The sequence below is a fragment of the Vanacampus margaritifer genome, chromosome 1, assembly GCF_051991255.1.
Source record: "Vanacampus margaritifer isolate UIUO_Vmar chromosome 1, RoL_Vmar_1.0, whole genome shotgun sequence".
In the NCBI taxonomy this organism is placed as follows: Eukaryota; Metazoa; Chordata; class Actinopteri; order Syngnathiformes; family Syngnathidae; genus Vanacampus; species Vanacampus margaritifer.
The window spans coordinates 47903203-47925736 of NC_135432.1; the positions used below are offsets into that span (position 1 = coordinate 47903203).

The window sequence follows — 22534 nt, forward strand, 5'->3', positions numbered from 1 at the left end:
TGACAAGTTGCCACTAATACATGCAGTATTCTTAAATGTAGTGCTGCTAAATTTTGTTGTGGACGTGTCTGCTGCGTTGGGACTGCAAATTCCCCCAGTACAGGCTTTCCAAGTAAGGGGCGGTCATTAATCGCATGTTAAAAATATTAGTGGCGTTAAAGGAACTTTAAATGAACTCAAAATGAACACACAATTTTTTACACTCCTGTCGTGCCAGGACAGAACTTTGAGCACGTAGAGATATCTAAGTAAAAAACTTGTTAGTTTTTTTATACATGAAAATTTCGCAATCTTTAAAATACACTGTTAAGTTGTAGCCACATTAGAGATAGAAGGAAAAAGTCACGATCAAGTTATTCCAATAAAAGTTGTTTTTTTGCAGAGTGGAGCCATTCTTTTGAGTGATAAAAGTGCCGCGAGTAGCGCGCTAATTTGCATTAGCGAGTCAGACTGGAGTAGATCATTACAATTCCTTGCACATCTATAGATTGAAGTAAAAATCATTGTCAATCAAATAATTTTGAATCAAAAATCGTTCTTAATCGAAAATCGATTCTGGATCGAATCGCAGACCCAAAAATCGGAATCAAATCGAATCGTGAGACATTCAAAGATTCCCACCCCTAATATTTATACCACATATGTAAGCCCATACAGTATACAGTACTGCATACAGCTTACATATGTATATATTGATAATTACTATACATTATTACTGACACACGTATATAGAAAAATATTTGCATCCATAATTTTACCATAATTATAAACTATTAATTTTATTTTAATTTTTATCTTATTTTTCTATTACTAATTATTTTTAATCTTTTTATATATATTTGAAAATTTTAATTAAGTTGCACAGTTTCAATTCACAATCAAAATGATTCCACAGGTTGACTCCTTTCACTGAGATACTGTACATATACTGTAAGTTTCATATTTGTTCTGTTTTTTTTTTTTTGATTTTCTAAACGTTGATGTTCCTCTCAGTTCATAGTTCCTAGTTCGGTGTTGGAAGAGCCTCTGAACACAGTAAGGGAGCATATTATTATTTACTTTGTTTATTTTAGTTCCGCAACATCGCTAAGCTCAGGTCCATGGACTCTAAACAGGAGCTTGAAATGATTACTCATGCATTTGTGTCCTCATGGCTGGACTACTGCAACAGCCTCTTTACCTGCCTCAACAAGAAAGAGTTGGCTCGTTTGCAGTTAGTCCAAAATCTGCTGCGCGGCTCTTGACCAGGACTAACAGGAGGTTGATATCCAAATAATGTAAATTTAGTTTTATTTATATTTAAGGATCATTTATTAATGTCAAACCATCATTTCAGGATATTTAATTCCACTTGTACTGTGTTCAGAAACTCTGTTAAGTCTTTCCCAAAGCAAAGCAGAGTGGTGTCATCAGCAAAAAGTATGTATTGGAGTGATTCTGTTACATATATACATCATTCATATATAAAATAAATAATATAGACCCAAGATTTGATCCCTAGGGAACTCTACAATACAAATTACTTTCATTAATTCATTCAAACCGACTCTGATGTCTCGTCATGTATGTGGCAACAGAGCAAGACTCGAGTCAGTACATGATTAGCTGGTTGTAGGCTGGAGTGAATCAAAAAGTTCAGGGTGTTTTTTCTTTCTTTCTTTCTTTTTTTGTTTTACATTGTTTATACATTTACTTACTTTCTCACATACTTAGTTATATTACATATATTTCTTTGGCAAAAAACAAACAAACAAAAAACTACAGGACAACTAATATGTTAGAGCATACTGCGTATGACCTCAGAGGTTTGATTGTCCAATTAAAACATCAGGTGAGCTTGTGCAAGATAATAATTGACCAACTTTGTTGACATAACTGACCTGTGCGGCCATCTCTCTGGATATCCACATGATACCAGGCACCATCATTGACCTTTGTTAGCGTGGCCTTCACCTTGATGGTCCCTGAGCCCATGTCCAACAGAAGGTACAGACTTCCATCCAGCAGCTCAACAGCAAAGAAATCCACCTGGAAAAAAATATGTTTAAATGTCATCAAAAACCAACTTCACGAAGTCAAACATTTTGTCGTCTTCTAAGTGGTGCTGTCACTATCGAATTTTTTTTAGAATCAATTAATCTATCGATTATTCAATCGATTACTCAACTAATCAGATTAATTTAAATTTTTCGTTTAAGTGTATTACAAAAACATTTTTTTCCCCTGATTACTGTTTATTAACCAGTGATTGGTGGTTATTTCGTACTTCAAATTCGTATAGTGAATTAAAAAAAGAGAGTAGGGATTGATGTTGCTGGTTCGGTCATTGTTTTCCAAAGTAAAAACAGATGTTTGCAAATGTCTTATTTTGATTAAACCCCCAAGATAATCAGTCTTTCATGAAGCACTACAGAAATGTATGCTGAAATCAAAGGATTTGGACAATTTTAAATTAAAAAGGACTCCAAGCGATTACTCAACAGAGGTGGCAAATCCAAGTCCAGAAAGTAAAAACCCTGCCACAATTTGGCTTTAGCCCCTGGTGCTAGCTAGCTAGCTCCCATAGTACGATACGATATACTTTTATTTTCCCCTTGGGGAACTTTTTCCTGGACTCCGTCCAGCTGCAGTTTACAGTAAAGAAAAAACAACAGAATAGAAAGAGATAAAATTAAAATTAAACAATAATAATAAGTTAAATAAGAAGTGCAGCAATAAGTAGAAGACTTCCCAGAAGTCTTCACAGAAGTATACACAGTAGTATAGTGCTCGTTTACCTGCTAGGGAGTTAGCTAGCTAGGCAATATCAGGGGTTAAAGCCAAACTGTGGCAGGATTTTTACTTTTAGGTGCTAGCTAGCTAGCTCCCTAGCGTTTACCTGCTAGGGAGCTAGGTAGCATCCGGGGTTAAAGCCAAAATGTGGCAGGGTTTTTACTTCCTAGACCTGGATTTGCCTCCTCTGTTACTCAATTATCAAAATAGTTGCTGATTAATTTGATAATCGATTACTTGTCAATTAATTTTGACAGCTCTACTTCAAAGTACATCTAAAACCTGCAAGACTCCGGCCCTGCTGTGCAAAAAATGGTCTTAAAGGCCATTGTTATAAGCCTTTGGCACAGAACCCTCACCTTGACCCCATCAAGCACCTTTGAAATGAAGTTAAGCGCACAATTAAATCATTGCTTCATGTCCAACATTAGTCCTATTAGACGGTCTGACCTTAGTGTTCTTCTGGCTACGGGCTGCATCTTTGCGCTCTTGTGGTTTGCCATGGGTGAAGAGGATAAGGCCATTGGGCTCCGTAGTGCGAAAATCAAAAGAGATGGATCCCATCCGCTTGGTGTTCCACTTGGGTAAGCTGATATAGGCCTCTGGAGTCTCAAAAGAAATGGGGTCCAGGGTTGCCACATTTTCACACTTGTAGGAGACCTCGCCCTGGATCTTCATCTTGGGGTCAACAATCCGAGCAAGTCGAGACAACTCAAGGCGGATGTCATTGTTCTTGTACACAACCTGTTCAAGAAAGAAGAAATATGTGTTATGTCAGTTTTGTCGAAGATTTGCTTTATTGTCATCGTTGACTGAAATATGTTTTGATAAAGTCTGGATTTCTACATATATATTTGATCAAATGTTCAAACTTTGATAAGGAAACATCTATTAAATTTCTCCCTTAAAGGGGAAGTCAACCTCCCCAAAATTTCTTGACAATAATATGTTCTATGCAGCCCCACTGGTCTCAGTAACGTATTCTGCAGAGGTGGCAAATCCAGGTCCAGAAAGTAAAAACCCTGCCACAGTTTAACTTTAGCCATTGATGCTAGCTAGATAGCTAGCAAGCTCCCTAGCGGGTAAACAAGCACCATCGGAGCTAGCCAGGGAGCTAACTAGCCAGCACCTGGGGCTAAATGCAAGCTGTGGCAGGGTTTTTACTTTCTGGACCTGGATTTGCCACCTCTGGTATTCTGGTTAATATGGCATTAGTGAAATATGACATAAGAAGCAAAATCCAGCAGTTTTTATCAATATCAGAAGGCGGCCATTTTGCGACTTGCTGTCGAGTGAAAATGACATCACAGTTGTTCAGGTCTCAGGTAACAACCAATCATAGCTCAGCTTCAGAAAACAGGTGACCTGTGATTGGTCATTGCCTGAGCCCTGAGCAACATCGATGTCATCTTCAGTCAACAGTGGCAAAATGGTCGCCCCCTGATTGGAGAAAAATTACTGAATTTTGCTGCATAACTTTTATTTCACAAATGTAGTATTAATCAGAATGTCATGTTTAGACTAATGAGGTCACATATTATATATATATATATATATATATTATAGTAAATAAATGTTTACGGTTGACTTATCTTTAATAGCTGGCATACAATGACACAATTATTATGACTTCAATTTATGATAACAAACCAAAACATCAAGCTCACTGTGGTGTGTATTTATGTCCATCCATCCTTTTTCTATACAGTTTATCCTGTTCGGGGTTAGGGGGCGCTAGAGCCTATCCCATCTGACTGTAGGTGAAAGGCATACTGCTATCTGGACTGGATTGGTCGCCAGTCAGTTACAGTGCACATGTAGAGACACATTTGATCAATCTTTAAACTTGACTTTACTGTCAAAAAAGGCTGTTGTGTTCAAGGTCATTATAAAAAGCGGGATTATGGCGAACCAAGATTTGTGTACAACACAGCAAATGACATCCCCTCTACTTTCTCATTCTACAATACTAAATGAACCACAAAGGAAAACCTAGTTTTATTGTTCCACAGTTATATCTACAAACTTTGTAGATAAAATTTATATCAATCTCAAAAGTGAGACTGGGATACTCTAATTGTCCTTCCAATGAAGGAAAACAAAAGAATGAAAACGTTAAGTGGCCAATCTCGTATCACAGCAATTCTAAATGCTGTCAATAACAATGGGAGGATGGAGTCATGGAGAGGGGTGTGTGTGCAAATCGAAATTTACTCAAGTGGAAAATTGAAGCCCTTTTTTCACCTCTCATTCTCTGGGCAGAATAACTCCTTCTGCCTGGATATATTTTGGTCGCAGGCATACAAAAAACAAACACTCACTCTCTTCCATTCCACTATTTTATATTTATGTATTTTTCACTCTCTGTGCCCAGGATTCTGTCAGAGTGGGTCGAGTGAGGGGCTGAGATTATCAATAATCCACCAGAAGATTTGACAGTAAATAAACTCATCCCTTGGAGTGGCTGGGAACTGGATTGGAAATTGTATTTTCCTCCTCGCTTGCCTTTATTTGTAGTCATTCTTTCTCTTTTTATTTCATCCTTCCACTCTCAACTCTCTGCTCTCATCCATCAACATCACCCCCCAATACCACCACGTTCCCACCCCAACCCCCCAAAGCCCAGCCAACGCTTTCTCCTGCTCTGATTGAACATAATTACTTTGGGCCATTTTGAACAGCTCCAGCACTATTTTAAAATCAAGACCTAAATAAGACTGACAGTTTCAACATTCAACCTTAGGAAAAACATTTTGGACCACAATGGCTAATTATAGCCCATAATACATTATTTCATACAGTTTCATTTAAGAATTTTTTTTTACACATAAATGTTTAACCTTGGCGGTTCCATTGTTGATTCCTTAAATGATCGTAAAAATCATGGTGGACTGGTAATGCATCTTAGATTGGTATTTCCATTTCAATGTACGCAAGTTGTGTAACCCATATATTTGAGTTGGAACTGTGTGCTTTTTAACCTTTTCATGCACAAATTATTAATTATTTTTATGAAGTACAGATAGTAATTTTCTTTTTTATGGCAAACATTCATCATCACTGCCGCTGTCATCACCCCCACTTAAGTCAGATTGTGCATGGTCAACTATCCTGTAGATTTTGCTAGCATGTTCTGCACCTGACCACTACAAAACATACAAACCAGGATCCTTACTCTCATATGAGGACTAAAATCCATAAAATATTGCTAGAATAAAAATTAAACTAGACAAAGTGCAATTTCTGTAGAAATTGCGTTGGAACGCTGAATGCTAATAGTTGAATGCTAAGATTTGAATGCATGCGGAATTCTTATGGAGTACATTGAAAGATAAATTATGTGGGAATGCTGATTAAAAGCAAACAATAAATAAAAAATGCCACAGATGAAGTATTTTAAAAAGCAACAAAGTTACAGCAACACTAAGTTGTAGTCACAATACAGCTAATGGCGTCCAAAGTCCACTTTAGTTGTTGTTGTTGGTTTGATCAATTCTCATTTCCTCAAATTACAAAATCAATACTTGGATATTTTAACAATTACATTACTCCTTAGTTGTTGCTTGATGTCCCAATATAGTTTTTTACTTGCAAGGGCCCCCTGGAATAGAAGGAATAGACACTTATTCCTTCCTTGCATGTCACATCTGAACTTCAGTCAGCCACCTTGTTGTCTTTTTTTTTATTTTGCACTTACAAACGTTGACCACTGGATGGCAGTGTACATCAAGACTACACTAGCGTCCACTGGCGTGGCTAATGGCCAACTGTGGCAAAAAGATTCATTTATATAGGAGAAAACAACATTTTAATAGCTGTCCTCTGTAGTAATCACTATCCGTGAAAGGGTTCTGTGGTAGTGAAGATTGGTTTTGATTTAAGATAATGATAAAGCATCACTAAATATGTCTTGACCGTGAGACTATGATCACATTCCCGGTACAAAATATCAAATGTACTGTAGCACTTTTTCAATGGATGGATCCATAAAACGAGTGTACACCATCTGTGAAACGATTGTAACCCATGAACAAAGATTACTTATTCTATGTGAGAAAGTGATGAGTCATGTTGGTCAAGATTTAATATCACATCAAAAACAAGACCACTTAGTTTGACGCCAATAAGTAAGCCTCCTGCCAGACTTGAATGGGCAACTCAGTTTATGCAGCTTGAGGCTTCATCATGCTAGCACCCAATCGAGTGCAATACACCGCTTTCTGTCATTGCTATTGCTTTAAGATTATTCTGTAAACACATCTGGAGGTTCTTTTGTACATATTATGGAAGCAGGTAACAGACATTGGACTTAATTATAATGTTCATTAAATGTTAGCAATGCTACATGGTTCTGACCTACTTATTTAGTACCCGCCAGTGTTAATTGTATCAGCCATTTTTAAATTTTGTCTCAGTTTAAGTCCAGTTTCCATCACTCTCGTTAGTTTTTATCATAGTTAGTCAACCTCATTCCCTTTTTATTTAGTCAACTTTTAGTCGTCTATAAATCTAGCATTTTTGTCTTAATTTTAGTCCAAGAAAACACAATTTTATTTGTCTAGTTTTAGTTAACAAAAACGGTCAACGTTGTAGTCTAGTTTTAGTCAGGAGAATCATTTTACCCTTGTATATTGTTTTGTCAGCAGACTGTTGAACATTTCGGATCTAAAACAATTTCACATCAAATTTTCTCTCATCTTTTTGATGAAAAACAACGTCACACACTATTAAAGTATACCAACAAGTAGCTACTATGGCTCCATGCTACGAGCCAGTAAATTAGCCTGCATTAGACCGAGGTCGGATTAACATTATTGTTGGAACGTTATAGCTGTTAGATTAATGGTACGTTTTAACTATAATTTTTTTTTAATTTTTTTTTTAACATTTCACTGTGAATCCTGTCTGTCCCATCTGTTTGTGCATGTTGCACTCATTAGCTGTAGATTTGAAAGGGGATGTGTCGCTGTGTGCCACATGACAGTATCACAATGACGATAAGCAGAGACAGGATTTTACAATTTTTTTCATTTTCATCTCGTCTTTGTTCATGAACTAAAATGTCCATAGATTTTAGTCCAGTTTTTATTAAGTGTAGTACATTTTCGTCTTGTCTTCTTTAGTCGACAAAAATGCATACTGATTTAGTCCTAGTTGTTGTTTATTAATAAGGCTTTTAGTCTAGTTTAGTCTAATTTTGGTCTGGTGAAAAATGTGTGTTGATGAAAATATTTTTGTTCATTTTTCATTAACGAAATTAACACTATTACCCACAATATTTTGTTTACGTAATCGGATATTGTGTGTATATATATATATATAGGTACGGTATATGTGTCATCACTATTGCAAGAAACTAGAATATATCTCTAGCACAAACGTGCAATACAGTATGAGAGACAAGTTAAGCACTGTGGCTGTACGGAATGAGATCAGCAGTTAGTAGTTTGTTCCTTAGTGCTTAGTTCTTTGTGATTCACTATCTCATAAATCTATTGGCCAAGTAAAATGACTACATGTGAAAGGTAGATGTGGCGTTGGGGGGCGGTTGGTGCAAGTTGGGGGTACTGGGAGTAGTGACAATTACAGCAATTATGTGTTATTGTAGGCCATTATGCATTTTGTAGGCTCTGAGATGTAGCCTTTCTCTGTAATTGCTGGCTTATGAAAGGCATAATAATCGTGGGCCAGCCAGCCACATGGGCTACCTAGGGCAACCAGTATTTGGTGCCATGGTAACAAAACATTTTTCTATAATGCCACTCTAGATGGCGAGTACAAGAGCATTGCAAGCAGGCAAATTAGCCCCATAATGGTTGGGGTGTAGGATGAGAGGGTGCAACAGCAGAGAGTGCTGAACACATGTGAAACTGCGCAAGGGAAAGTCCACTCATGGTACAATGGAGATAACATAAATCTTCAAGGGAGATGACGTGATATACTAAACACACAAAATATGTAATAATGCATTGGTGTTATTTCACACCTGTATTATACTACTACTCTTTCCCAGGTATTTGGATTCAAAGTTCGTTATACACTGCATTCCAAATTATGATGCAAATAGGATTGAAGCAGGAGAAATATAATGGCGTATTAGGGCCACGTATAAATATTGAATTTTTTCCAGAAGGAGGGTAATATACCCAGAAAAAACTCGCAAATTTGTGAGAGAAAAAACTCAGACACTTATAACAAATACACGTAGCTATAGTCTAATGTGAGGATTCGTTGGTGGTTAATGGAACACTGTTTATAAAATGAAAAGGCAGGATGGAGACGGATTCTTTCTTAATTTCAACTTTACTCAAAATACACGGGAGCTAGAGCGACAACACTTCCTGATCCCCTTTCAGCTGACTAATACTAACCAATTAGAAGCTTGCATACTTTAGGTAAATGCAAGTGAATGACTTAGAGCAGCAGATTCAACACATCAACTTAGCTACTTGTACAAAAAAACACCAAAATGTATGAATGTGTAAATAATAATTCTGGAAACATGAATTTACAAGTAAATATTTATTTTAACAAATTAACTTAAATGCTTGATCCTCAGGGTGTGGACATTTGCAAAGCAATGCGTCTTTGTTGTATCCAATGCTTCAAACAGCGAATGCTTAACATCATATGGTTAATTTCTGCTAAAGCAATTACTATCTCCTTATTTGAAAACCCGACCAAAAAGTATTGGCACAAAAGTCCAAACTCGTAAAAAAAATTTAAAAAAATCTTGTAAATCTACCACTTTATAAAGTCGCAAATTTGTGAGTTTTTTTCCCAGCACCCTCTAAAAATAGAATATTCATACATGGCCCTATTACGCCGTTGTAGAGAAACCCTTCAAGAGTTGTAGTTTTTCTGGGAACGTTTTTTTTTTTTTGAACGTGCTGTTGTTTTCATGTCTGTTAAGATCGCAAATATCAATCTTAGACAGCTTTGGCAATTTCTTTCAAAACTGGGCCTAATTAAAGGTGAATTATTTAAGAAGGATGTTCCACATTATTAAGCGCATCACAGCTTTTGTGCACAATTGGAAAAAAGAAGGCACACCAAAAGCGTACAATAAACCAAAAGACATGACGACACTGGACATTTCCATAAAAATCATCATAATGTTCAATAATTTGTATGTTAATCTGAGAGAAAAGAGGATGTTCATTTAAAGGCATTTTAAATAAAAGTTTCTTTGAGGCAAAGGCATCATATTAAAAGAGCAGCTGTTAAAAAGCCACAGATTACCATTAAACAAGTATTTATTTGCAGATACTGGCGTCTCTGGAGTCTGAAGAACCTCCCCATGCAGAATCCCACAACAACAGTGCATAAAGCCGTATCTCGGCCAACCCTCATAATTCACACAAGGAAAAACGTTTTCAGTGGGCTCAGAAATACGATCACTGATTGATTTTATTCACTGATAAATGGCATTCCACTGTTTAGCATCCAGGAGTCCCAAAAGGGCCAGCAGTCAGAATGGTGGGGAGTGAGAAAATGTTCCTGAAAGTGTCAAAATGACATCTAGAAAATATCTGGAGTTCCCAACTAATCACAGAACAATGAAATGAAATTTGGTGTTCCTCAGGGCTTAATTCGCTGTCTTATTAAAGATGCATTGTGGAGTTTAAAATGTTAATGTTAAAGCTTTTTCTACATCATACATGCTCCACCAATGCCCAGATGAGTACAAAGAGCCCTGACTTTTTAACTGCGACTGCATCTACCAGCTTGTAGCTTCCCTTCAGCGTGGAGTGTTCATAAAATGACTTATATCGGGACGTAAAATGTTGTCCATATTGCTCAGATTACGTGTGTGTGTGTGCATGTGTCAACATGTATCTTTTGCTTTTTGCAAAACCCAATATCTTGATGAGCATGTACACACGAAAGACAAGTCCAAAGGGAATTTGTGTTTCTTTTAACATGTCTCTGTGTTTATTGCACTTAAATGTGTGTCTGTCTGCCGGCCTTCCTGGATTTGACAAAACAGGCAATGGCAAACCTGAGCAGCATGATCAGAGTAGGAAGTGGGCCAGAGGGGGATTAAATTGCTACTGCACCACTTCCTCGCTCTCCCTGCAAACCATATGACACTGTGTACACACATTGTCTGTGTTTATTATGTGTGTGCATTTGTGTGACACAAAAAATCAGCTCCCTGCTGCAGCCACCAGATTCAGCCAAGTGTTAGATATGACATCATTAGCTCGAGGGAGCAGCCTATTTCTCTCAGTGTGTTTTGGTGTACAATGCAGATGAAATGGATTAGGGATAGACCGATTATCGGCCTGTAAAAACAAAAACAAAAAAACCCTGACAGCCGATAAAAGATCTATTTAAAACTGCGTTAACCTCAGGAAGCTAAATTTTCAGTTAACTTTGTAAAAGATGCTGCTGACCCTGGGAACGATCTGCAACGAATTGTGATGTGTGTTTGAAATTCTAACAAAGGTAAGAAAAAATATTAAAATTTCAGAAATTTAAAAATTTGAGAAAACATTATTTACTGGGGAAATAAGTAAAATTTTTGAAAACTTTATCCATCCATTTTCTTTACCGCTTAGTCCTCACAAGGGTTGCTGGAGCCTATTCCAGCTGGCTTCGGGAAGTAGGCGGGGTACACCCTGAACTAGTTGCCAGCCAATCACAGGGCACACAGAGACGAACAACCATCCGCACTCACATTCACACCTATGGACAACTTTGAGTGTTCAATTAACCTGACATGCATGTCTTTGGAATGTGGGAGGAAGTCGGAGTACCCGGAGAAAACCCACGCAAGCACAGGGAGAACGTGCAAACTCCACCCAGGAAGGGTGAAGCCCGGACTCGATCTCACGTCCTCTGCACTGGGAGGCGGATGTGCTAACCAGTCAGTCACCGTGCCGCGAAAACTTTATTTACTGGAGAAATTATTACAAACCTATTTAATTAAGTTTTCATACCCGTGGGTGGTATTTTATTTTGAAATAACCTGGTCAGAACCATCAAAACGGGTCACAATACCACCCACGGGTTAAGTTTTTAAAGACGCACTGATGACCCTGGGAACTCCCTGAAATTTTTGTTACAATTTTATTTTAAAACAAATATGCGTATTTTCTAATTGATTCATATGCTCCCCAAAACGTATAAATCTGTGTCCCAAAGATGTATATATAAAGTACACAATTTTTTAAAAACGTTTTTTTAAATTTATTTATCCATATTTATTTAACATACTTTGATGCAACCTCTGAACTGCAGCGAACGGGTGAAGCAATGGTAGTAATTACAAAAACGACCAAGAGGTGGCAGCAGAGTATAAGAGATCAACCAGGGCCATGTTGCAAACAAGGTGATTTACCCACAGTTCTAAACAGATTTGTGTATAATGATGAAACTTAGCTATATTCTAATGCTAATTGCTGCAAAAGGGGAACATAAAATTATGAGTTAAAGTTGTTCAATAAATTCAAGTTAAGAACTAGAATTTGTATTTATTTTTACATTTTCACACCAATATTTCCCTTTAATGAAAATATATATGAGCTCCAAATATTGGTTATTGGCCTCCTTCGCTATTAATAATCGGTATTGGTATCAGCCTTAAAAAAAAAAACATTGGCCTGAATTATTGTGTACTGATTAACAGTGAAAACATTTTGAAATGGGAAATTTAGGGGTTTTATCAGGACAGTTTTTACTTATTACAAAGACATTTCGAAAATATTCAGACACTTTTTACTGTCTGAGAAGATCTTTTGAAACCTTTTACGAACCATGACGAAAACCCAAAATTAGCTACAATCACAATTTCGCGTGCATTTGTCGCTAAGTGAGATACAGGGAACTTTTCATTTATGAATTTATTTAAATTTCCACTTTATAAAAATAAAAATGCTGAGACTGGGAACTCCCTACACTTTTTGTTTTTAAAAATAAAAAAATAAATTATGTTGAAATGTTGGATTTTTTTAAAAACAAAACTGGCAATGTTAAACATTAAAAGAAAAAGTTTTTTTGTTTTTATTTTGACGCTAATATTTTCTCTTTTACTGCAAATATCGGCTTGAAATATCAGTCTCGGTATGTGTCTTGAAAAAAACATATTGGTCTATCACTAAATGAAATGACAGCAAATGAGGCACCTTACCTCCTTGAGACAGCCCATGAAGTTGTTGCTCACAGGAGATCCAGGTAAGTCAGCCGTGCTGGGGCTTCCACCAACATAGAAAAAGTCATCTGAGCCAAGCATGGTGTAGTCCTCCTGGGTGTAGCCTGTGGTAGTTAAAATCCCATCTACTGATATTGTGACCTGACAATGAGGAGTGAAATGAGGACATTAAAGTGTTATTTTCATATCAGGGGAGAAAAGTATCAGTATTGTATTGTTAATTTTAAATTAGTACTTTTGGCAATTGAATAGACTATTCACCATGAGTAGCAACAGTTCAGTAAAATCTAAATGAAGCCTACAACTGACTTTAGAGCAAACATTTAAAAAATCACAACAGTCAATTGCAGTCCTGTGGCTGACATACGATGATAGGCTAATATAAAAATGGCCTGCCCGGTCGTAGCCTACTTCTATTGCAGTTCGTTTGTAGATGCAAAGACCATAACAAATTTGTATCCACCTGGGGTGAGAACATGATACATTTATTGTTTTAAAAGTTGTAGCAGAATTAATCCTTTTTTTTTTTTAAATTGCTATTATTTTAGTCCAAAACAACTGCAACTGGCTGGCGACCAGTTCAGGGTGTACCCCGTCTCTTGCCCAGTCGACTGGACGCTCCAGCACCCTGCAACCCCAGTGAAGGTAAGCGGTACAGAGAATGGATGGACAAATACAAACCAACACAGATCCCAAACGAGGTGAAAAGAGGAAAGTGTTAGACACACACCAAAACTTAATGAAAATTGAATGGCAGATCCACATTGCAGGACATCTTTATAAAATGTGATGAAGCTATGACATATTAGGTGTCATTTCTATCAATCTATCAATCCAAAATACAATGCACAATACAATACAATTTTAGCATATTGCATTAGTGGAATATGAGTTAAGTAGCAAAATCTAGTCGTTTTCAGGGATCTGTCATTTTGCCATTTGCTGTGGAGTGAAAATGACATGACAACAACCCATCACAGCTCAGCTTCCGAAAACAGGTGAGCTGTAATTGGTCGTTGCCTGAGCCCTGAACAACTGTGATGTCATCTTCAGTCGAGAGCAAGTGGCAAAATGGCCGCCCCCTGAGATAGATAAAAACGGCTGGATTTGGTTTCAAAACTCAGGTCACATTATATAACATATTATTGTCCTTTAAGTGCCTAAAGTTGACTTCCCCCTTAACATGAGCAGTAGTGGATGAAGTGCTCCCTTATTTTACTTAATTAAAAGTAGAGATATATGTGCAAAAAAATTTACTGAAGTAAAAGTACAAAAGTACTCAATTTGAAATGTACTTAAAAGTAAAATAATTTGATTCCAATTCAATCATACTTGTCAAATCAAGATGCACCAATTTTAACGCTTGAGCACAACTACGCAGTCTACCAATGTACAGCCTATAACGTTTGATAAATTATTAAAGAATGAGAAATGAGAGTTGAGCATTATTTGCTTGGTCCACTTTTTGTGGCCCTATGCTGTGAAAAACATGTATGACATCAACTTCTATTCCAACATATGTCACTGCAGGGTGGCACGTGTCACCAAAGAATGTGATTAAAGATCATTATGTTAGGATAGGAATAAGTAAATAGATGGCACAAAGTCTTTGTGTTTCCATAGCAACATCACCAAAAGAGAAACGCAGAAGTTTTGTGTGATTAAGTTAACATGGACTAATATTCCTATATTAGCCCAAAGAAGGCAATATTTGGGAACAATACATTAATATTTCACATTTTTCATATAATTTTTTTTTCTAACCATGTAATTTGAATTTGTTGTTTTCAGTTGCATTGCTGTAGGCATGATTTTACCATAATCACACTAATCACATTTTTGACTAGAAGTTACACTCCAGAAAGAGCAAACAAGAAGATGTGGAAACCAAATGTGGTCATGACTTGAAAGGAGTATACTCAGACTGTGTGCCAAATGTACAGCGAAAGAAGATTATGAGTAATGCTATCACTATCAAATATTTTTAGAATCAATTAATCCATCAATTATTATTATTTTATTTTATTTTTTTCTGTTTCTTTTTTTCCATCAATTATTAATCGACTAATCAGATTCATTTTAATTTTGCATTAAAATGTATTACAAAAGCATTTTTTTTCCCATTGATTATTCTTTATTAACCAGTGATTGGTGGATATTTCGTGGGATCAAAAAAAGGGGTGTTGATGTTGTACTAAGACCGGTTCAGTCATTGTTTCCCACAATAAAAACAGATGTTTGCAAATGTCTTATTTTGATTAAAACACAGAAGATAATCAGTCTTCTTTCATGAAGGACTAAAGAAATCAGTGTACGATTACTGTTGATATGCTGAAATCAGAGGATTTGGGCAATTTTCAATAAAAAAATGGCGCCAGACAATTACTCGATTATTAAAGGTGTCCTAACATGAGCTTTGCAGCGACGACAACAACCACCCTCTGGATGCCCTAAAAAAACTGTATCAAAATATTTTTGGGGTAAAATTCTGCCTTATTATACAAATACAGACTCCACAAGATGGTCTACTGTGAGCCCAGTTTCAAATGTGAGCATGGCCTGATTCCAAGCGCTTCTGTTTAAAAAGTGAGTTGAGCGTGGCCAAGGTTCTTCGCCCCACCTGCTTCTGTCTACACACTGTCTTTCATGTCTGCACCTAAAGAAATATTGATAGGCTACGTGCTTGTTTGCTCTTCAGTTTCAATAGATGATCACCAAATGTCACCTCTATGTATAAAATGCCATTTCAACAGGCACATAAGTACTACATTATTCTCCGTCTCGCCCGCCTCGGCAAACTCGGTTGCCGCTTCCCACGCGGCGGTCCTTCTACGGAGCCTGCCGGCTCGCAGAAGCTGCTCGGCAGCAAGGCACTCCCCGGTCGGGCAGCGGTGGACCTTCGTGAGAGAAAGAGCGGACTTGCCAGTCCCCGCTCTCTCTTGCCAAGGAGGCACGAGGTGCTGCCGAACGGCTTCCGCGAGCCGGCGGCTTCCGCGAGCCGACACTGCGAGGCCCGACTTGCTGCCGGACAGCTTCCGCGACTCAGCCCCACGGGGCACGGCTTTCGTGAGCAGCCGGCTTGTGACCATAGGTGAGGGTGGGAACATAAATTGACCGGTAAATCAAGAGCTTCGCCTTTTGACCCAGCTTCTTCTTCACCAAAACAAACCGATTCAGAGTCCGCATCACTGCAGACACTGCACCGATCCGCCTGTCGAGCTCCCGCTCCATCCTGCCCTCAGTTGTTAACAAGACCCCAAGATACTTGAACTCATCCACTTGGGGCAGGGCCTCGCACGCCACCCTTTTCCGATTTCGGATTTGGAGGTGCTAATCCTCATCCCAACCGCTTCACACTCGGCTGCGAACCGCTCCAGTGAGAGTTGGAGATCGCGGCTTGATAAAGCTAACTGCACCACATCATCTGCAAAAAGCAGAGATGCAATACTGAGGCCACCAAACTGGACCTCCTCAACGCTTTGGCTGCGCCTAGAAATTCTGTCCATAATAGTTATGAACAGAATTGGTAACAAAGGGCAGCCTTGGTGGAGTTTAACCCTCACTTGGAACAAATCCGATTTACTGCTGGCAATCCGGACCAAACTCTGACAACGGTCGTACAAGGACCGAACAGCTCGTATCAGGGTGCTTGGGACCCCGTACTTCTGAAGCACCCCCCTACAGGACTCCCCGAGGGACACGGTCGAACGCCTTCTCCAAATCCACAAAACACATGTAGACTACACTGCTTCTCCTGAATCCGAGATTCGACTTCCTGGCTGACCCTCCTCTCCAGCACCCCTTAATAGACCTTACCAGGGAGGCTGAGGAGTGTGATCCCTCTATAGTTGGAACACACCCTTTGGTCCCCCTTTTTAAAAAGGGGGATCACCACTCCGGTCTGTCAATCCGGGGCCACTGTCCCCAATGTCCATGCGATGTTGTAGAGGCGTGTCAACCATGACAGCTCCACAACATCCAGAGCCTTTAAGACCTCTGGGCGGATCTCATCCACTCCCGGGGCCCTGCCACCGAGGATCTTTCCAACTACCTCAGTGACTTCGACCACAGAGATAGAGAGCTCACCTCAGAGTCTGCAGACTCTGCTTCCTCAAAGAAAGGCGCATCAGTGGAATTGAGGAGGTCTTCGAAGTATTCTCCCCACCGATTCACAACGTCTCGAGTTGAGGTTAGCGGCACCCCATCTCCATTATACACAGTGTTAATGGTGCATTGCTTTCCTCTCCTGAGATGCCGGATGGTGGACCAGAATTTCCTTGAAGCCGTCCGGAAGTCGTTTTCTATGGCCTCACCGAACTCCTCCCATGTCCGAGTTTTTGCCTCAGCGACTACCAAAGCTGAATTCTGCTTAGCTAGCCGGTACCTGTCAGCTGCCTCTGGAGTCCCATAGGCCAAAAAGGCCCATAAGACTCCTTCTTCAGCTTGACGGCATCCCTTGACGGTTTGAGGATTGCCGCCACGACAGTTACCGACCACCTTTCGGCCTCAGCTCCGATCGGCCGCCTCAACAATGGAGGCGCAGAACATGGCCCACTCGGACTAAATTTTCCCCACCTCCCAAGGAACAAGGGAAAAGTTCTGCCAAAGGTGGGCGTTGAAACTCTTTCTGACTCTTTCTCCTCCGTGAGCCAACACCTCATCGAGGAGTTTGTGTGTCCCAATGATCCTAGGAGCTATGTTGTCTGAGGCTTTATGCCCCTGGCAGGGTCACCCACGGCAAACAGGTCCTAGGTGAGGGGCCAGACAAAGCAGGGCTCATCAATCCTGTATGACTATGAGTAAAATAAATGGACAGACTTTTCCCTTGCCTGGACGCGGATCATCGGGGCCCCCCTCTGAGCCAGGCCTGGAGGCTCATTGGCGAGCGCCTGGTGGCCGGGCCTGCACTCATGGGGCCCTGCCGCGCACATCCAGAGGAGGAAATATGGGTCCCCCTTCCCATGGGCTCACCACCGGTGGGAGGGGCCAAAGGGCAGTCAAGGGCGGTAACCTTGGCGGTCCGATCCTTGGCTACAGAACCTAGCTCTTGGGACATGGAATGTCACCTCTCTGGCGAGGAAGGAGCCTGAGCTGGTGTGTGAGGCAGATTAATTCCGACTAGCTATACACACGGCTTGGCCTCTGGTACCAATCCTCTCGAGAGGGGTTGGACTTTCTTCTACTCTGGAGTTGCCCACGGTGAGAGGCGCAGAGCCGGTGTTCGTATACTTATTGCCTCCGGCTTGGTGTATGTACGTTGAGGTTCACCCCTGTGGACGAGAGGGTAGCCTCTTCCTGCCTTCGGGTGGGGAGACGGGTCTGTTGTTTACGCATATGCACCAAACAGCAGCTCAGAGTACCCACTCTGGAGGGTGTGCTGGAGAGCGCTCCCCCTGGGGACTCTGCTGGGGGACGCTTACGTGGGCAATGACAGTGAGATCTGGGGCGTGAATGGGAGGAAAGGCCCCCCCCGATCAGAACCCGAGTAGTGTTCTGTTATTGGACTTCTGTGCTCATCACGGATTGTCCATAATGAACACCATGTTCAAACATAGGGGTATCCATTTGTGCACTTGGGACCAGGACACCCTAGGCCGCAGTTCAATAATCGACTTTGTAGTCGTGTCATCGGACTTGCGGCCGCATGTTTTGGACACTCGGGTGAAGAGAGGGGCGGAGCTGTGAACTGATCACCACCTGGTGGTGTGTTGGCTCCGATGGCGGGGGAAGATGCCGGTCAGACCTGGTAAACCCAAACGTATTGTGAGGGTTAGCTGGGAACATCTGGCAGAATCACCTGTCTCAAAAATATTCACAAAAATAAATTTGTTCCGTGATTTTCACGTGTTTTTCAGTTCCACAAACATTTTCGCAATTTTGACGTGTTTTTCAGATCCACAAACACATTTGTCATTTTCACATGTAATTTTCAAATCCACAAATTTTTCCTAATTTTCACGTGTTTTTCAGATCCACAAATGTATCCACAATTTTCGCGTCTTTTAATTTTGTGTGTACATTTTCCATGACTTTTGCTTGCGAGTTGTCGAAAGTCCACTTGTGGATCGTTGCGCGCGCGCATTTATTTTTGAGACAAATATCACGCCGAGATATTCACACACACCAACCCTCAGATATTCACACGTGTGTAAGGCCCGTTCCTCCCCAGTGTTGCTGTCTCCATTGAACGGGAACAAACCGTTTCTGTTTCTTGTTTAAAATTGGACATTGAAAAACAGAAATCGAGTCTTTAGCTGACCTTCCATAATGTGTTTATTTTGAACAATTTGGGAAACAAAATGCGACCTTAGTTTGTTTCCTTTGAGCTTGTTTTGTTTTCACTCGAAAGACACTTCTTCTGCTGTTTAATTTTCTTCTTCTACGCCACGTAAGTGAAAATCACGGAATATTTTTGAGACAAATTTCTCCCCATAGGTAGAGGGGTTTAAAATTGTGAGGGTGGAATTCGTGCTGAGCTAGTGACGTATAAAACCAATCTGCTGTAACAGAGTGCTATTTGAGCTGTGTTGACACACACTGCCATAGACAAGAGAAATATGGGTTGTTTCCACACAACTCTGGAGACTCAGTTAGGATAGGGGAAAGGATATTATGACCAAAAACCAAAAAAAAATTCAATTTTCATTTCAGGTCTCCTTTGAAATAGTTGTTGATCAATTTTATAATCAATTACTTGTCGATTAATCGATTAATTTTTGTGGACTATAAAAACAATCACTTAAAAAAACAAAAATGCTTAGAATATGATCAATAATTGGGTTGATGTTGTCCATGTTAACATTCCACTTAAGATTAAGGTAGAAGTTTGACACAGGTAAGAGAGTAAATTGACATTATTACAACCAGAAACAGTGAGAAACAAAGAATTTTTAACTGTTCTGAGAATGGTATCATCAAATCCAAAGGCAGATCAACAACCAAAAGGATGAATACATAGCAAGCAACCCTCAGAATATTGCAATAATAAATGAGTGATATCTACCAGACAATGGAGGGTGTTTACCATGGCGTAGCCCATGCCCGGTTGCTTTGCAAAAAGGTGAAGCAGGTTACAGATGAACTTCAGCAGCAACAGTTTGTTAGTGCATTCAAACAAATTAATTGAGAACAAATTTAGATGAGTTGCATGTTACACAAATGTTAGTAAAACAAACAAATGCACATGCAAATGCACATCTTGCACAATTTTTATGATGAAGGTGAATGCTCAAGTAAAAAGGTTTGTGCAAAACCAAAGCCTTTTTGCGGGTATCTTTCAACCCAAACAAATATTTCATAATTATTCTTGTATGCAATGTTGTTTCATCCCAATATGCCCGGGGATTGGGTGAGATATGCAAAGCGACAAGAGGCAGTGCTAGAGGGAAATAAAGTAACCTGAGCGAGAGGATGACTGGGACAGGCAATTTGAACCATTTCCCTCCATTAATATTCTGAGGAATGTGAGGTTACTTGCCAACTGGCAAACAGCTGTTAAAATGGCAGTTCCAGTATTTGTTTACATGTGAGACCATCAGCTACAACCAATGTGAGTGACATCATGTACGCTTTGAGTATGAGATTACAATTACGGCATTCTGCCATCCTTATAGCGGTCAGTGAAGACCTGGGTCCTATGTTTGACATGACATGTACACAACATGCAGACTGTGAAACGAGAGGGAATAAAATGTTGGACCTCTTGTATGCCAATGTGAAGGGACCATACGGCTCTTCATCTTTCCCTCCCTCTGGACAATTTGCCCGGAATCAAGTTCCGGTTCTGTGGGCGTTGGGTTTTTGTTTGTTATGAGTGTTGTTGTTTTTTGTCTTGTGCTCCTGGTTTCTTTCTTGTCTCACCACGTCCACCTGTGTGTGCCTTCCCTTCCCCAAGTGTGTCTCATTACTGTTGGTGTATTTAGTCTATTGTGTTTGTCCAGTCAGTGTGGGTGCATTGTATATGTTATGTGTATATGTGTATATCGCCACAGCCAAGTAGTCATCGCCACAGCCAAGTACCCATTGTCACAGTCAACTAGCCATTGTCATAGCCAAGTTGTCCTCATCACAGCCAATAAGGCAGAGCCCCAACCAAGTCATAGCTACTCCACTGCAAGTCAAGTTAAGTCAAGTCAAATCAGTTAATGTCACGTCACGCTTATTACAGTCATGGCGACCAGTCTACTCACGTCCTGTCCAATCATGGCGACCAATATACTCACATCCCGTCCAGTCATGGTTGTCTGCTCACCTTTCTCCCTATGGTTAATAAAAGTACCACATATTGCACTCGATTCCTGTTTCCCTGCATTTGGGTCCACAACCCCTCATACACTCACGTTCCATCATGACAGTAAGCTGGAGAGTTGCTAGGCTGCTTCCAAACCACTGTTGAGTGTTGAGCATGGCAAAACCCCCGCTCTGACTAAACACAGAGGTTTGTTACAATTGTGTGACTGCTCATTGATATCTGAAGATATGGAGTGTCATATTAAGGGTGTAATAAAAAATAATAATAAATTGAATCAGACAATAAATTTTGATGTAAAAGATGTGAGTGCCTTAAATTGGACTGAATATTCCACATTAAAATATGCACAGTAAATCATAGAGTAAATTTTACTCTAAAAAGACTATATTTAGTCTAAACCAGAGTAAATTTTACACTTGGAAGAGAGTAAAAAAAAAAATATATATATATATATATATATATATATATATATATATATATATATCCATCCATCCATCCATCCATTTTCTTGACCGCTTTTCCTCACAAGGGTCACGGGGGTGCTGGAGCCTATCCCAGCTGGCTTCGGGCAGTAGGCGGGGTACACCCTGAACTGGTTGCCAGCCAATCGCAGGGCACACAGAGACAAACAACCACACTCACAATCACACCTATGGACAATTTGGAGTGTTCAATTAACCTGCCATGCATGTCTTTGGAATGTGGGAGGAAACCGGAGTACCCGGAGAAAACCCACGCAAGCACGGGGAGAACATGCAAACTCCACCCAGGAAGGCCGAAGTTATATAACAACATATATATATATATATATATATGGGCAGCACGGTGGCTGACTGGTTAGCACGTCCGCCTCCCAGTGCAGAGGACGTGAGATCGAGTCCGGGCTTCGGCCTTCCTGGGTGGAGTTTGCATGTTCTCCCCGTGCTTGCGTGGGTTTTCTCCGGGTACTCCGGTTTCCTCCCACATTCCAAAAACATGCATGGCAGGTTAATTGAACACTCCAAATTGTCCCTAGGTGTGAATGTGAGTGTGGTTGTTCGTCTCTGTGTGCCCTGTGATTGGCTGGCAACCAGTTCAGGGTGTACCCCGCCTACTGCCCGAAGCCAGCTGGGATAGGCTCCAGCACCCCCGCGACCCTTGTGAGGAAAAAGCGGCCAAGAAAATGGATGGATGGATATATATATATATATATATAATTTTTTTTTTAATCCCTCTTGAGGAACTTTCAGGTTGGGAGATGGCCAATCAACCCGCTGACCCATGCCAGTCCGTCAGTGTGTCATTATATTGCTGGTGTCAGGTGGAATCCTCATACCTCCGACCATTTTGGTCTCCTTTTCGACACACCGACAAAG

General features: G+C 40.1%; 1 protein-coding gene across 9 annotated transcripts in view; it reads right to left on the reverse strand.

Annotated features, from left to right (window-relative positions):
- The window catches only part of nrxn3a (neurexin 3a), a 170112-nt gene that overhangs the window by 61925 nt on the left and 85653 nt on the right, over positions 1–22534 (reverse strand). For all 9 annotated transcript variants that reach the window (XR_013294023.1, XR_013294014.1, XR_013294017.1 and 6 more), the window contains exons 7-9: positions 12908–13069; positions 3223–3516; positions 1881–2028 (exon numbers count right to left, since the gene is read on the reverse strand). Coding sequence is in view for 5 of the 9 variants with exons in the window: in XM_077564961.1 (XP_077421087.1) it covers positions 1881–2028; positions 3223–3516; positions 12908–13069 (604 nt within the window). In the remaining 4 variants the exon portion in view is untranslated. The remainder of the gene's footprint in view (positions 1–1880; positions 2029–3222; positions 3517–12907; positions 13070–22534) is intronic.